General features: G+C 37.5%; 1 protein-coding gene across 1 annotated transcript; it reads right to left on the minus strand.

Annotated features, from left to right (window-relative positions):
• Positions 1–5,068: 5,068 nt before the first annotated feature.
• LOC113336041 lies at positions 5,069–5,839 on the minus strand. Its single transcript, XM_026582036.1, has one exon. The coding sequence runs from the start codon at positions 5,837–5,839 to the stop codon at positions 5,069–5,071; it is 771 nt and encodes a 256-aa protein (XP_026437821.1).
• Between the last annotated feature and the right edge of the window lie 8,226 nt (positions 5,840–14,065).

The following is a 14,065-nucleotide window of genomic DNA, read 5'->3' on the forward strand; positions in this document are numbered from 1 at the left end:
GCATTAGATAACCCAAATGGCATGACCAGCCATTCATATAAACCTTCACGTGTCTTGAATGTTGTTTTCCACTCATCTCCACCTCGAATGCGTATTTGGTGGTAACCACTGCGTAAATCCAACTTAGTAAAAATAATAGAGCCCGACAGTGAATCAATCATATCATCAATACGCGGGATCGGAAATCTATAAGGAATGGTGATGCGATTTAATGCTCTGCAATCGATACACATCCTCCATCCATTGTCTTTTTTACTAACCAAAAGGCAGGACTGGCACAAGGACTGTTGCTAGGTCGTATCAAACCCTTCGTAAGAAAATCATTTACCTGTCCCTGTAATATCTCATGCTCAGCAGGACTCAAGCGATAGTGTTCTTGGTTTGGTAAAGAGGCTCCAGGAATAAAATCGATGCAGTGTTGAATATTCCATAAAGGAGGTAATGCAGTTGGTAGTTCATCTGGAAATAAAACATTATATTGAAATAATAAGGGCTTCACCTTTGCATGCAACTCAATCATAGGCTTAGAATCTTCATGGGAATGTAAAAAATGTTGTGGGTGCAAAGAACGAATAACAGTGGCTACGACAGCATCAGTATGCGCACAAGAGTTTGAAGTGGAATTGGATGGACTAAGAACCTTGGTTTTCCCATTATGAACAAAAGTGTAAGTATTCTCGAATCCATTGTGAACCACGTGAAGATCGTATTGCCAAGGTCTGCCAAGAAGAAAATGGGTTGCCGTCATATTAATGACATCACATAGAACTGTGTCTTCATAACCCTCAAAAGAGAATGACACATAACACTGAAGAGTAATCTTCTGTGTGCTAGAGGCATTAACCCATCCTACAGTGTAAGGTTCTGGATGAGAAGTTACTGGTAGTTCAAGCTTCTTAACTACGTGATCAGCAATATAATTATCCACACTGCCACTATCAATTATCATCTTGCAGATTTTATCCCCAATATAACATCTTGATTTAAAAATACTGTGTCTCTGAGACTTGCATTGTTGAGTAAGAAATAATGGACGAATCATCCCAACAAATTCGTCGTCATCACCAGGTGAGTCTTCATCTTCGAACTCATTAAGCGCACCAGTGACTTCATTAATGAACTGAGGTTCACCAATCAAAGCATTGAATTTCCGAAAATCACTAGAAGTGTGCCCCGATTGCTGACATTTATTGCACTTATCTCCACGAAATTTTGTATAAGCATTATTAGCTCGCTGTTGTGGTGGAAATTGTTGTTGCCTGTTATGAAACCGATTCCCTGTAGTAGGAGGAGTTGGTTGCAGAGAGTGACACTGCTGACCCGGCTGAAGATCAACTGGATTTGCTAAGATAGGTGTAGCCAGAGGTGGAGTATAAGGCACAATATGGCTAGGTTGTCGATGTGAATGGATAACATCATCATAAGGATGCCTGGGGATATTCAAAACAGTATCTGGAGAAAAGTTTTGAGATGAATTGGTACCCCTGTAAGTATTTTGATAACGCCCTTGTCTGGATGGATAAATCCTAGAAGAACGAATAATACGATTTTCTATCTTAATAGCTTGCTGCACAGCTTCGACCATAGTAAAAACTGAATGAGTCATACCATTTTGTATTAATCTATTCAGTCCCTCAATGAATCTTGCAACTAACTGTTCTTCAGATTATTTGAGTTGATTTCGTGCGACCAAATTATAAAAATCTGACACATATTCTTCAACAGTTCGTGCCCCCTGCTGAATGTTTTGTAATTTGATGAAAAGTTGCTGCATAAAGTCTCTAGGTAAGAACTTATCCCTGATCAAAGTTTTCATACGTTTCCAAGTACGTATTTTCGGTTTGTTAGCGTTTATACGATCATCACAGATCTTATCCCACCAAGCTGCAGCTCCTCCTTTGAGTTTGTATGTCACAAGTTTAACCTTAGCATCTTCAGGGACTTCCATGAATTCGAAAAAAGCTTCTACCTCAAAGAACCAATCAGTTAGTTCTTCAATACGAAAATTTCCAGAGAAGTTGGGAATATCAGCTTTTAGTTTATATTCTGGTAAAGAACTGTAAGGGTTGTGACCAGTTTTTAAACGTCGTTCTTCAATCCAATTCTTCTCTAGATCGTTTTCACGTTCATCTTCATCATCACTGTCAAGTGCAGGAGAAACTATCTTCTTCTTTGAATGACCTATGAAACCTTCATATGGTTTCTTAATGTTTAAAGTACGCAATACATATTCAGGTACTTCATCATTCTGTAAAAACTGAAGTATATCTTCTTTAGTTTTTCCTTCTAAGTCTACAAGCTCAGGCATATCCAAAGCTAGATTTATATGTTTTGCAACCTTCAAAAGTTGATTCTTCATGGTTTCAAGCTTGGTATCTCTTAACCCTAATTTGTCCTCCATGGACTTCTCAAGAGCTTCAGTAATGTTTTTTGCCAAAATCTCGGTATGAGATTTGATGAGAGCTTCGATTGCTGCTAGAGTAACTGGTTGAGCAGTCATATTTTATTTTATTTTGTATACGAAAAGGAACTAAAAAAGGACTGAAAGGTGTTGCGGAAGCGATGTAAAGGATCAAGTTATAGGATGAAAACCTAAAACTAAGCGGTTGATACCAACTAATGTGGAACAAGGTAAAAGAAAGCAATACTAGATTGCTATAAGCAAGAAGAGAAGAGAATTCAAGCAAGAAGAGAAAGATAAGTTTTGTGTTTAATAATTTGATTGAGTAATAGATAGCTCTTACAAGACTTAATCTAGCCTTTATATAGGCTTGAAGAATAACTAAACTAGGAAACAGAAAACTAAAAGGAAATCTAAAAGAATCCTAAAAATAGAAAGACTGAAACTAGGAAACCATGGAAGTCAAACCTCTAAGCGGAATATTCTGGAATTGTAGTATGCCCTGCATCAGGACTTTATCTTCATGTCCTCTGGCTTCGTACCCAGGTGGTTGCTCGATATATACCACTTCTTCAAGATGCCCATTTAGAAAGGCAGACTTGACGTTCATTTGATGGACTTTCCATTTATTTTGAGCTGCTAGAGAAATAATTAGTTTAATAGTTTCAAGACGGGCGACAGGAGAAAATACCTCGTCATAATCGATACCTGCTCTTTGGTTATAACCTTTTACAACCAATCTTGCCTTGTATCTTTCAACCTCCCCTTTAGCGTTTTTCTTTGATTTGTACACCCATTTCACTCCAATTGATCTTTCTCTTTTCGGAAGTGTTACAAGCTCCCAGGTGTTATTTTTCTCAATAGCCTGGATTTCTTCATCCATCGCCTTTCTGCATTTCTCGCTTTTGACTGCTTCTTCGAAATTTATTGGTTCACTTTCTGCAAAGAGACAAAAAAGAGATATATTGTCTCCATAGATGTCATTTAAACTCCTCGTCCGTAAAGGCTTTTCGCTAGAACTTTCATCTGCTGATAATGGATCATCATGATGTACTGCTGGAGGTGATGGTGGTGGTGAAGTAGCTGGAGCGACTGGTTCGGGTGGTTCTTCTTCTTCTTCTATAATAGGGAGAAAATTGTAATCCTTATCTTGAATGTCGAAATCCCAGAAGCCTTCTTCATCGAACTCCACATCTCGGCTTGTGACGACCTTTGTATTGATTGGATCGTACAACTTGTATCCCTTGGATCGAGGGTCATAACCGATAAATATGTACTTGGTGCTCCTGTCATCCAACTTCGTTCTTAGATGACTCGGCACATGAGCATATGCGATACTCCCGAATACTCGTAAATGTGAGACACCTGGTTTCACTCCGCTCCATGCTTCTAAAGGAGTCATGTTCCACACGCTTTTTGTAGGACAACGGTTTATCAGGTAAACCTCACAATCAACTGCTTCTGTCCAAAACTCCCTGGGCACTTTTTTTGTCTTCAGCATGCTTCGGGCCATATTGAGAATTGTCCTGTTTCTCCTTTCGGCAACTCCATTTTTTTGAGGTGTATATGGAACCGTAAGAGGCCGAAGGATTCCATTGTCTTCACAGTAAGACTCGAACTCCTTTGAGGTAAATTCACCTCCTCTGTCTGATCTCATAGCCACAATTTCGAAGCCGCTTTCTTTCTCCACAATGGATTTAAATTTCTTGAAATTGGAGAAAACCTCCGATTTTTGTTTTAAGAAATAAACCCATGTTTTTCGACAAAAATCGTCGACAAATATGAGGAAATAGTTATTTCCACCATACGAGCTTGGCTTTATTGGTCCACAAACGTCTGTGTGAACTAACTCCAGTGGCTTTGTGGCTCTCGTCAGTGTTTCCTTAGGAAAACTTTTCTGAAATGTTTTCCAAGTAAATATCCTTCGCACAATTGATTCGGGTGGTCTATTCTTGGCAAACCTCTAACCATATTTTGTTTGGACAGTAACTTTAATCCTCCAAAATTTAGATGTCCATATCTAAGATGCCAGAGCCATGACGAGTCTTTCACACAAGCAGTCAGACATCTCGCGACGTCATTTTGAATGTTCAGATAGAACATCCTATTTCCCTTCATTGGCACTTTGGAAATTAGTTTTCCTCTCCTATCTCTTATGAAAAGACTAAGGTTTTCCATGTTCATCCTATAGCCCTTTTCTAAGAGTTGTCTCAAACTTAATATATTCATTTTTACGTTAGGGACATAATAAACATTAGAAATAAATTTATGGCTTCCATTTTTTAATCGAATCAAAATTTTGCCAAGACCACTCACCGGAGTTTTCGCTCCATTTCCGAACGTCACATTGCCGGAAACTGATTCATCAATCTCCACGAATTTCTCCTTCGTGCCGCACATATGGTTGCTTGCTCCCGTATCAAGCACCCATGTACAGTTTTCATCATAGTCACCTCCTTTGAATGCCACTAACAAGGTCTGGTCTTCTTGATTTTCTTTACTAGCGTAGTTTGCTCTCTCCTCGACATTATTTGAAGAAGATCGACAGTCCGAAGCATAATGACCAAGCTTATGAAAGTTATATCATTCGACTTGAGATTTGTCATACCTTGGCCTATTATTGTTGCACCATGAATTATTTCCTATGCCACGACCTCTTGTCGAGCTTTACCTCTGGCCTATCTGATCATCGTTATTTTGCTTGCCTCTTTCTCTTCCGTCGTAGTAGCCGCGTCCTCTTCCTCTAGCATTACTACTAGAGCTCTCTTCTTTGTGTTTTAAAGTAAGCTTAGCTTGTAGAACTTGTTCTAACGCTCCCTCTTTATTTCTCTTTCTCATTCTTTCTTCATGGTCTTGAAGAGATCCCATGAGCTCATCCACGGTCATGGATTTAACGTCTTTGGACTCCTCGATTGCAACGACGATATAGTCGAATTTAGGAACAAGTGACCGTAGTATTTTTTCGATCACACGACTATCATCCATGACCTCACCATTTCTTCTTAGTTGATTAACAACAACTAAAACTCTTGAAAAATAATCTGATATTAATTCGGACTCTTTCATGAAGAGAGATTCGAACTCACCTCTTAGAGTTTGCAACCGCACCTTCTTTACTTTGTCCACGCCTTTGAATGAATTTTGCAAAATCTCCCATGCTTTCTTTGCATTAACATCTCTCGATATCTTCTCGAACGACGACTCATCCATTCCTTGATAGATGAGGTAAAGAGCCTTCTTGTCTCTCTTTCTTGAAATTCGCAGCGCATCTTTTTCATTTTGCGGAAGCGCCGCTTCATTTTCCGGTTCGACATAACCTTTCTCTACTATCTCCCAAGCATCTTGCGAACCTAGTAACGCCTTCATTTGGATGCTCCAATTTTCATAGTTATCTTTAGTGAGTTTAGGGACGAGAAAAGGAAACATTTCACTAGCCATTAGGGTCTTATGGCTCTGATACCACTTTGTTGGAAATGATTTTGGAGTTAATGGGCTATATGGGTATTGAATGATTTGAAAATGGGCTCACAACACTCAATGAAAAAACTGAATTTTTATTTCACTCTCAAAACTATAGTTGTACATACAACTTCTTACATAAACTCACTTTGATTCTCACCTTGCCACTAACTTTGGTTTTCACTCAATTACATCTTCCCCATGATGTCTATTGCCCTATTTATAGGATCTCTTAACCAACTCTTCACTACTCTAGTTTGGTCTAGAATATTCATGACTCATTCACTTTACAACTAACTAGAATATTCTAGAGAACTTGGGCTCTAATAGCCATGAAGTCTCTAGATGGGCTAGAGTATTATGGACTAATATACAATAGATTAGTTGGGCCTAGATAATTCTAGACACTTCTAAACTAAAATCAAGTTTACATTCTTAACAAAACCATCATGATTATTGGCACGCATGCAGAACGAAACTTGCTTAAGTTCATTATGGAGATTTAAGACCACGTAAAAAAAATTAGTTCCTAATGACAGATTTGAAGCATATATAGAATCTGAATTGCTGTAGCTGATTTTTGCCAGCAATATGTTAAATTTTAGGTGACTTTCTACCGCCAAATTTGAGGCATTGAGTTTGGGCTTTTGAACAGTGTTAACAAAGATTAGGCCAATAGGCACATAGCTAATATAGCGAAGAACTTATATTTCCAATTTCTAATACAAAAACAAGCTAGGATTAATAGAAAATGCAATTCGTCGATCTAATATTAAGAATCAATAAACTTATCAGAAATTCTGTTATCACAGCACTTCGTCAATCCCACTTTTCACCACCTTTAGTTTCCTACTCTCTTGTATGTAGAAAATTATGGCCGTGCATACAAATGATGTAATGATAACCCCGATCATAGTATAATTACTAATACGTTCATCAGTCCAAAAATGATAAGATGACCATAGTTGCACAACAGCAGATTTTTCATCACCCATTCCATCTATTCTTTCCTTGTACACATTAAAAAGCCCTTTCGGATTTAATGTTCCTCTGTATATATAAACCTTATTACCAGCATTTTCATCTTCATGATGCTGCTTTTTGGATTCGTAGAATACTCGAAGCACAACATTATCCGAACCTATCAGATACAAGTTACCACCAATCTCTAAATTTAAGGTTACTGGTTTGCTAATTGAATCTCCAAACGCTTCTGAGACTACAAAACTTGAAGCCTCTTCTTTTCGTCCTAAATGTCTAGATTTATGTATTTCAACTAAACCATTATTCTGATCAACTGACAATCTGTACTTACCGGAACCGTGATTGAATGACGATACACTGGAGACAAGATCAACTCCACCATTTAACTTTTGACCGCTGAGAATGGTATCGGTCGGATGATCAACACTTTGCCAAAGTATTTTGGAGCCTGAACCACATAATATAAAGTTGCCATTATCTTGCATAACTGCGTATGACACTGACTCATGCACATCAGGTATCAAGGGTGCATCTTTATTGTCTGCCATCCGTAACACGAATTTCCCTTCATTGTTGAGGAGAATAAAAGATGGATTAGATAATGGAAGATCGTCGCGATTAGCAGTCCAAACTAGGGTTTTATGCGGTGACTAAACAAACCATATACCAACAATATTTTTACAATTTAACGAAGAACGTTTACATAATAATGGGTAGAAACCAAAGGCGATGTTACCCGATGGAGATAACCAATAACTAGCAGTGTCATGATCAGATGAAGTAGATAGTGATGAACCTCTTGTTATGTTGTTGAGATTATCATCATCAGAAGAAGATTCAACGACAACTATAAATGGAACAAGGAGTAAATATAAGGAGAGAATCATGTGCAGAGGATCCATGTTTAGATGTTTGTTGAAAGAAAACTAGATAAATTAACATTAAACGAGATTTGAGCCTATCCTAAAGATCTCTTGAGGAGAGATATGTTAAAAAGATTAGTAATTTGAATCTACTGTTTCAGGTAGTCCAAGAGTTTGATCTAGAATCATCTAATCTTAGGTTATATTCTAGATTGATCTTCCACAGGAGTTACAAAACTCTTAATCTTTTTGTTAATGGAATAATGTAGTGGAGATTTAATACCTAGTCTTTTCAGTTCCTTTGTAAGTGCCTATAAATTGGCTTGCTGTTAGTGTTGTAATCAAGCAACAATTTCAATAACAAAGATTAAAGTTGCTCCAAAACATACCTGTGTTCACTTCTGTTTTCCGCTGTGGCAACAAATTTGGTATCAAGAGCCTCCTTATATGGCTTCAAGTTCTAATTCAAATCTTTTCAATTACTCTCAAAACCATATACCCGTTTTTGAAGGTGAAAATTACGATTTATGGAGTCTTCAAATGAAAACCTTATTCATCTCACAAGATCTTTGGGAATTTGTAGAAGATGGATATGATGCTCCAGATGCGGAAGCGATTGTAGCACTTAATCCAGCACAACTAAAAGATCACAAGGAAAGCATAAAGAAAGATGCAAGAGCATTACGTTTCATTCAGCAAGGGTTAAGTAGACACATCTTTCCCAGAATTTCAAATGCCACAAATGCAAAAGAAGCATGGGAAATTCTACAGAAAGCTTTCCATGGCTCAAAGAAAATTATCTCCGTAAAACTTCAATCCTTATGGAGAGATTTTGATACTTTGTTGATGAAATAAAGCGAAACAATTCAATTATTTTTCTCGAGAGATTCAACCATTATAAATCAGATTCAAGCTTTTGGGGATACAATAGCAGAGAAGAAAATTGTTGAGAAACTCTTAAGAAGTTTACCATCTAAGTTTGAGCATGTTGTAGATGCAATTGAGGAATCAAAGGACATCTCCACACTTTCAATGTATGAGATGATGGGTTCCCTTGAGGCTCATGAACAACGGATAAGTAGATACGTCAAAAAGCCGATAGAGCAAGCATTTCAGTCCAAGCTGCACATCAAAGACAACAACAACCATGGTGAAAATGGAAATCGATCTCACAACAAAAGCATTTTTCACTCTAATGGAAAGAAAAATTTCAACCGTGGAGGAAAATCATACCGTGGACGGGGAAGAGGTATTTTTCATAACACCTCAAGGTACGACAATTCAAAACCTCACTGTAATGTATGTAAGAAATCTGTCCATGAAAGTGAAAATTGTCGATACAAGTGCACCATATGTAAGAAATTAAACCATATGGAGAAAGATTGTTGGTCTAAGCAAGACAATGAAGCAAATTTCTCCGAAAAGGATAATACTTCTGACAGTTTATTCTTTTCATGCTTTAATTCACACCAAGAAATACCAGAAAAACGAGAAACATGTGAATCACCGGAAATTTGGTATTTGGATAGTGGCTGTAGTAACCATATGACTGGAGACAAAACTTGTTTTGTTAGTTTGAATGAAAATATTAACTCTCATGTTAAACTAGGAGATGGAAAACTACACAAAGCCGAAGGAAATTTATTTCTGTATCATCTAAAGTAGGACTGAAATTAATTCAAGATGTCTTGTATGTTCCTGGTCTTGCTCAAAACCTTCAAAGTGTGGGGAAACTCATACAAAGAGGTTATGTTGTGAATTTTGAAAATGGAGAGTGTCAAATCTTTAATGCAAGGAGGCGACAACGGAGGCTAGTAGCTACTGTGGAAATGGCATCAAACAAGGTGTTTTCTCTTATTATGGCACCAAACGAAAATTATTCCTTGAGTGCTGAAAATGTTGATGAAACTGTACTTTAGCACATCAGGTATGGTCATCTTAATTATGGCTCACTCAATCTTCTCAAAAAGAAAAATATGGTGATTGGTCTTCCTTCTTTTAATAACAACAAGAAAGTTTGTGAAGGCTGCATGTACGGGAAGATTCATCGACTTCCTTTTGTTAAGACTTCATGGAGAGAAATAAAGCCACTTGAACTTGTTCATGCAGATATTTGTGGTCCGACTAAAATCCCATCATTTAACGGAAAAAGATATTTTCTTCTTTTTGTTGATGATTTTAGCAGGTTGATGTGGATATATTTTCTTGAACACAAATCCGAAGCATTTTCCAAATTCCAGCAGTTCAAAGCTTTGGTGGAGAAGCAAAGTGATCATCACTTGAAAGTTTTTCTTACTGATAATGGAGGCGAGTTCACATCAAATGAATTTGACAAGTACTGCACCGACAACGGCATCAAAAGAGAGCTGACGGTAAGGTATACTCCACAGCAAAACGGAGTAGCTGAGCGGAAGAATCCCACAATTGTAGAGATGGCATGAAGTATTCTCAAAGCACATGGACTTCCCAACAAGTTATCGGAAGAATCTGTCAATACCATTGTTCACATTCTTAATCGATTACCAACAAAAGCCGTTTTGAACAAAACTCCTTATGAAGCATGGCATCGTAGAAAGCCGGGGGTAAACTCTTTCAAAGTATTCGGATGTGTTTCCTGTGCACACATTCCATCACAAAAAAAAAAATAGAAAAGTTTGATACAAAAGGTGAACAATATATTTTCATTGGCTATAGTGAAAAATCTAATGGTTATCGATTATTTTATCCGGTGACTAATGAATTGGTTACTTCAAGGGATGTTATTTTTGATGCACTAACATCTTGGAAGTGGGAAAGTGGCAGTGACATCAGCTCTCCTAAATTTTTTGAAGAAGAACAAGAAAATGGTGAATCTGGCACCATACCAAATACCCCGCATACTCCACCAGCAAGTCCAGTAAGACAACCATCTCAAGAAATTGAATCATCTCCTAATTCAAGTGTTCCTAAAAAAATGCGACCTTTACAAGAAATCTATGATGCTTGTGATGTTATATTTGCTGCATTTGAACCTGAAAGTTTTGAAGTTGCTAGTAAAGATGAAAAGTGTCGAAGTGCAATGGATGAAGAGATAAAAATGATTTCCAAGAACAGAACTTGGGATCTTGTTGACAAGCCTGATTGTAAGGATGTTGTTGGGTTAAAATGGGTTTACAAAACCAAGTTTAATGAAGATGGTTCAGTTCTAAAACACAAAGCTCGTTTGGTGGCGAAAGGTTATTCTCAGAAGCCTGGAATCGACTTCAACATGACGTTTTCACCTGTTGCAAGGATCGAAACAGTACGAGTAATTCTCGCTTTAGCGGCTCAGTTCGACATGACAGTTCACCAACTCGACGTCAAATCAGCGTTTCTCAATGGTGAAATCGAAGAAGAAGTGTACGTAGAGCAGCCACAGGGGTATATTCAGAAAGGAAAGGAGGGAAAAGTTTATCGACTTCGAAAAGTACTCTACGGTCGTAAACAGGCACCACGTTCTTGGAATACCATGATTGATAAATATTTTCTGGAAAATGGTTTTTCAAAATGCCCCAGTGAACCATCTCTCTACATCAAGAAAAGAAGTAATAATGAGCTTCTTATTGTATGCATTTATGTGGATGACTTAATGTGTGCAAGTACCAATTTAGAAATGGTGGAGGAGTTCAAAAAATCCATGATCAGGAGGTTTGAAATGACTGACTTGGGCCTAATGAAGTACTTCCTTGGCATTCAAGTGAATCAGTCATAATATGGTATAACACTATCTCAAGAGAAGTATGCTACCGATTTGTTGAAGAAGTTCAGTATGAGTGATTGCAAACCAGTTGCAACACCCATGGATTTGAATGAAAAGTTCTCAAAAGATGATGGAGCACAAAAGGAAGATGCATCTCTCTATCGAAGCCTGGTCGGTTCACTCATTTATCTCACAAACACAAGGCCTGATATTGTTCATTCAGTAGGAGTGTTATCTAGATTCATGCATGACCCCAACAAAATTCATTATACTGCTGCAAATAGAGTTCTAAGGTACGTCAAAGGTACTAAGAATTTTTGTCTCAACTGCTCGAAGGAAGAAGATAATAGTCTTGTCGGATATACCGATAGTGACTGGGAAGGTTCAATTGATGATCGAAAAAGTACTTCTGGCTATGTTTTTTCTCTTGGTTCTAAAGTGATTACGTGGTCATCAAAGAAGCAGAATACATTGGCATTATCATCCGCTGAAGATGAGTATATTGCTGCAACAAGTGCAGCTTGTGAAGAAATTTGGCTACGGAAAGTTTTGGATGATCTCCAACAACAACAAGAGTCAGCAACTACCATCTACTGCGATAACATGTCAACAATCTCAATGACAAGAAATCCAGTTTTTCATAGCAGGTCTAAACACATAGAGTTGCGACATCATTTCATTCGAGACTTAGTCAAAAGCAATGAAGTGGAGCTAGAGTTTTGCAATACAAATTTGCAAGTTGCATAAATCTTTACTAAAGCTCTACCAACTGAAAAGTTCAACTTTTTCAGAAGCTATATGAAGATTTCAAATTAAGAGGGAGTGTTAAAAAGATTAGTAATTTGAATCTACTGTTTCAGGTAGTCCAAGAGTTTGTGATAGAATTATCTAATCCTTAGGTTATATTCTAGATTGATCTTCCACAGCAGTTACAAAACTCTTAATCTTTCTGTTAATGGAATAATGTAGTGGAGTTTTAATACCTAGTCTTTTCAGTTCCTTTGTAAGTGCCTATAAATTGGCTTGCTGTTAGTGTTGTAATCAAGCAACAATTTCAATAACAAAGATTAAAGTTGATCCAAAACATACCTGTGTTCACTTCTTTTTTCCGCTGTGCGAACAAGATATTGGTAGTGATAGATTAAATAAGATTTAGATAAGTATTGAAACAGATTCTAAATATATGGTAAAACAGAATATAAATATGTATGTATGGAAAACCCCACAATAGTACTTCGGAATTAGACGTGGCTTTTTGATGCGTTTTAAGTGTTCAAATTGTAAATGAACATCTAATATTTGAAATTACTTTAAAAAAAAAACTGAACATAGAAAAGCAAAATGCATTCGAAAGAAACTAAAATCTATACTTATTTGTTCCTAACTTTATACCGTCACAACTGGACTGGGTTAGTTAAACCTCCTTCGAAACTCGAGAGGAGTAACAACATAATAATGATGATACGAGCCAATACGAACTATGGTATCAAGAGTCCTAGACTCCTAGTAATAAGGTGACCCCCATGAGAACAGATATCACGAGGGCAATAGGTGATATAACTTTGAGAGCCTCCCATGTAATATGCGTTTTAGAAGATGATGACCATACAATTCAAGAGGATTTCCGATGATTATCATGACTGTCATTTCCATCAATTCTCTCCTTGTGCAAATTCAGGCGCCCTACTGAACTTAATGTTGCTCTGTAAATATAATCCCCCTCCTCCTTGACCATATGCGATCGCTTGTGTTGGTAAAATACTTTATTAACTACTTCATCATCATAACTTGCAAGATACAATAAAGTCTAGGCTTAGGATTACTGGCTTGCTTAGTAAGTCCACTTCATCAAGCTCTTCTGACATTACAGACACAGTCTCTGTAACTATATTATCATCTAATTCTGGCACGTCAAAAATAACCTTCCTATATATAGCAACAAAACCATTGGTACCAGTCAGTAAGTAAGAGCAGAGTTTCCACCGTGAGGAGAGAGAAGCTGTGGGGTGGTGCGATTTTATTGGTGGTGCTTTTTGATTGGTTCTTAGGGTTTCCACCGTATCTCCTCCGTCTGGTGGTATGGAGGTTTCTCCTCCGACTCTATCTTCCATCTCTTAGGAGGTAGCTGGCTCTTCTTTGGGAGAACATCTTAGATTTTTTAATGCTTTAGCTTCAGGTGAGAATCCTATGGTTGGTTCTCCGTTTACTAGCTCAGTGGTGGATGGTAAATCTTGGTCTTCTTCTTTGTTCCCTGGTAAAAAAGATCCTTCTCCGGCGGCTACGATGAAATTTGTACCTACTTCTTTGGTTGATGGTCAAACAGTGGTGGCTGTGAAAGGAGTTGATCTTGAACCCAAAATCAAGAACTGTGAAAACTTGGTGGTAGGAGTCTTTATTGGTAAGCGATTAGCTTATAATCTGGTTAAAAGAGTTATTGAGTGTGCCTGGAAAATTAAAGGTAGTTATTCTCTTACTATTCATGGTGAATCTACTTTTATTTTTGATTTCAATGATGCTGAAGATCGTACGGCTGCTTTGGAACATGGTTCTATGTATATCTCCAATCAATTATTCTTGGTACAAACATGGCATCCGGATATTGAAAGTGAAATTGTTGAATTAAAATCGGTTCCTATTTAG

Source organism: Papaver somniferum, unplaced genomic scaffold, assembly GCF_003573695.1.
Source record: "Papaver somniferum cultivar HN1 unplaced genomic scaffold, ASM357369v1 unplaced-scaffold_150, whole genome shotgun sequence".
Classification (NCBI taxonomy): Eukaryota; Viridiplantae; Streptophyta; class Magnoliopsida; order Ranunculales; family Papaveraceae; genus Papaver; species Papaver somniferum.

Bases quoted from the DNA above. Each gene is read 5' to 3' on its own strand.
- LOC113336041 (XM_026582036.1), bottom strand. From the start codon at position 5,839: ATGGCTAGTGAAATGTTTCCTTTTCTCGTCCCTAAACTCACTAAAGAT.